Source organism: Pteropus alecto, unplaced genomic scaffold (genome assembly GCF_000325575.1).
Source record: "Pteropus alecto unplaced genomic scaffold, ASM32557v1 scaffold134, whole genome shotgun sequence".
NCBI classification, from domain to species: Eukaryota; Metazoa; Chordata; class Mammalia; order Chiroptera; family Pteropodidae; genus Pteropus; species Pteropus alecto.
The window spans coordinates 5,253,105-5,256,118 of NW_006436283.1; the positions used below are offsets into that span (position 1 = coordinate 5,253,105).

General features: G+C 52.7%; 2 protein-coding genes across 2 annotated transcripts in view; one reads left to right on the forward strand and one right to left on the reverse strand.

Annotated features, from left to right (window-relative positions):
• The window catches only part of RAB37 (RAB37, member RAS oncogene family), a 56,809-nt gene that overhangs the window by 35,747 nt on the left and 18,048 nt on the right, over window positions 1-3,014 (reverse strand). The gene's annotated exons all lie outside the window — the stretch shown is intronic.
• Window positions 1-3,014, forward strand: part of CD300LF (CD300 molecule like family member f) — a 17,970-nt gene that overhangs the window by 13,529 nt on the left and 1,427 nt on the right. The window contains exon 3 of the mRNA XM_006912337.3: window positions 1,131-1,310. Coding sequence (XP_006912399.1) covers window positions 1,131-1,310 — 180 coding nt within the window. The remainder of the gene's footprint in view (window positions 1-1,130; window positions 1,311-3,014) is intronic.

Genomic DNA, 3,014 nt, shown 5'->3' on the forward strand with positions numbered 1-3,014 from the left:
ATGTATTTATTCTGTAAAGTTCTGTGACTGGTGATGAATACGAGACCATCCTTGCATCAGTCAGCTCGTGCCGCATAACAAAGCGCCACAGGCTGGGCGGCTTAAACGACAGGCATTTGTGTCTGGATAATTCTGGAGGCCGGACGTCTGAATCAATGTGTTCGGCAGGGCGCTTTCTTCCAGGGCCTCTGTCCTGGGCTTGTAGATGGCCGTCGTCTGCCTGTGTCTTCCCATGGTTTCCCCTTTGTGTGTCTGTGTCCCCATCTCTTCTTCTCATAAGGACCCTGGTCATTTCCCTCCCAGCAGAGCAGGCAAGGGTAGGCGTTGTAAGAAATGAGGAAAGAGGGTTTTGGGGGAGTGGAGGCCATCGTCAGCCTTGGCCATTTTCTTGGAATGAAGTGGGGCTGTTGCAGGATTTTAAGCAGAGGTGGGATGTGCTCCACCTTTTGGTTAAAAGGATTCCCCTGGCTGCTCTGTTGATGATGAACTACAGGAAGATGTATTAGTTTGCTGTGGCTGCCATAATGAAATACCAATACCACAAACTGGGTGGCTTAAAGCAACAGTGTATTTTCTCACAGCTCAGGAGGTGAGAAATCTGAAATCAAGGTGTTGACAGGGTCGGCTCCTTGGGGCTCAAAGGTAGAAACCGTCTCGAGTCTCTCCCCTAGCTTCTGGTGGCTGCCGCTAATCCTTGCTATTACTCAGCTTGTGGCAGTGTCACTGTGGTCTCTGCATCTGTCCTCACATGGCCGTCCCCACGCACGTGTCTGCGTGCCCAAATTTTCCTTTTACAAGGACACCGGTCATTGGATTAGGTCCGCCCTAATCCAGTGTGACTTCATTTTGGTTATGTCAGCAAAGATCTTATTTCCAAATAGGTCACCTTCACAGGTTCCAGGTGAATGTGAATTATGGGCTGGTGGACACCATTTACCCAGGACAGAGGACAAGTGTAGTATCAGGGAGGCCTTTTCGGTGCCTGTGTCACTCATAGGCTTCTCGACCCGTTGAAAAACTACCTTGCGGAACCCTCCTTTGCTTTTTCTTAAAAACCATTTTTGAGGGCACCCAGGAGTGGGGGTTCCCAGGCTAGATACCACACGCCAAAGACGCGTGGCCTGAACCAGGAGGATGGGAGAGATCCCAGAGGCGGGAGGTGAGCCAGGGTGCATGGGCGTCTCCTGTTGTTTCCAGCAGTGACTCTATGAAGCTCAGTGTCCTCCTGCCCCTCGTCTTTGCCGTGTTGCTGCTTTTCTTGGTGGCGGCCTCAGTCTTGGCTTGGAAAACAGCAAAGCGACAGAAGAAAGGTGAGAAGACCTGGCTGAGGTTGGGCTGGCGCCAGGTTGGGTGGTAGTGTCGGGGGCTCGTGGCTAGAATTGCCATCCAGGAGCCATCTGGCCAAAGGCCACTGGCAGCTGAACCCAGGAGGTGTTGGCATTCGCTGTCTGCCTCTTCTCTCCGACCCGTCTCCCTCTCTGTTTCCTGGCTCGGCTCTTGGTGGCAGAAAGGGCAGTGGCTTTAGGGAAGCAGCCGAGCTAGGACGCTCATATACTTTAGTGGAATCCATGTGGTTGCCAAGGAGGTCCTGGGCTGACACGGGGGTAGAAAGAAGTGTGCACACACATGCACGCACACATGCGCACACACATACACACACGCGCGCGCACACACACACGCACACACACACACGCATGCACACACACATACATGCACACACATGCGCGAATGTGTACTCATCTGCATGCACACACATGCACGCACACATGTGCACACACATACACACACATACACGCACACACACGCACACACACACTCGCGCGCACACGCACACACACACATATACGTGCACACACGCACGCACACACATACACACACACACATGCGTGACTGTGTACTCATCTGCATGCACACACATGCACAAAAATGCACACACAACATATACACGTGTGCACATACACACACATGATGGTCACATAGGCATGTACACACATGCGTGCGTGCACATGTCACACATGTACACACACACACACACACAGAGTCGTCTGGATTTAAAAGATTGCTTGTGACTACTACTTCTGTTTCTCCTCTGCCCCAGCCCTTGCTCAAGCGGACCTCCTTTTTTGTGTAAATTTGCTCTTTAGGGAAAAACCTCTTCCCTCGTGAGCCTGCACTCATGCATTGCGAGGTCTGGCCTCAACCAAACCCTTTTCCTGTCTGGCTCCGCTTCCACATTCTCACAGAACTGCACCCTCTCCCCTTCCTGGAACCCACTGGAACCTAAACTCTCATGGACCCTCTCCTGCCTTCCTCCCCCTCACATCCTGGGGGGTCTTGCGGTCCCTGAGGAGGAAGCCTGACTCTTGTTCATCACATTTTCTCCCAAATGTCGTGTCTGTGACTTAAGTTCTAGATACTTTTTGTGCTTCTTGGTATTGAGACTTTTGAAACTAAAAACCGGAGGGAAAAACGTCTTGCTTCTTTGTTGTCTCTAAAGCAGGGGGCAGAGGGAGGGCCAAGGGCAGAAAGAAACAATGCACATCTGAAAGCTGGCCCATCCTGAGCTGACCCAGCCCGCATGCTCCATTTGGAGGGCGGCTCGAAGCAATCCTGCCTCCGCAGACAGCTTTTACTGATGGGGACATTCACGTGCCAGGCACAGCCAGGTGCTAGGAAGGCAAGGAAGGGGCAGGCTCAGCCACCCAGCAGCCCACAGCGCACTGAAGACTGACCAGAACCCGGCGGGACAAAGGCAACGAGACAGTCATAAATCAAGGGCAGTGGGAGCTGGAGAAGGAGGGATTAGACAGCCCGGGTAGCTGGGGGAGGTAGGCGTGAGTGACGAATCAGGTAGAGAAATGGTAGAGTTATAGGTGAAACTTCCAGCAGGGGAGCCGGTGGCTGCAGGGCCACCGAATCAGTTTTGTTGGAGTTCTGTGTTGTGGGGAACAGATGGGCAGAGGGGGAAATGAAAGCTTAGAGAGGTGAAGTGCCCCACGTCACAGAATGTGTCA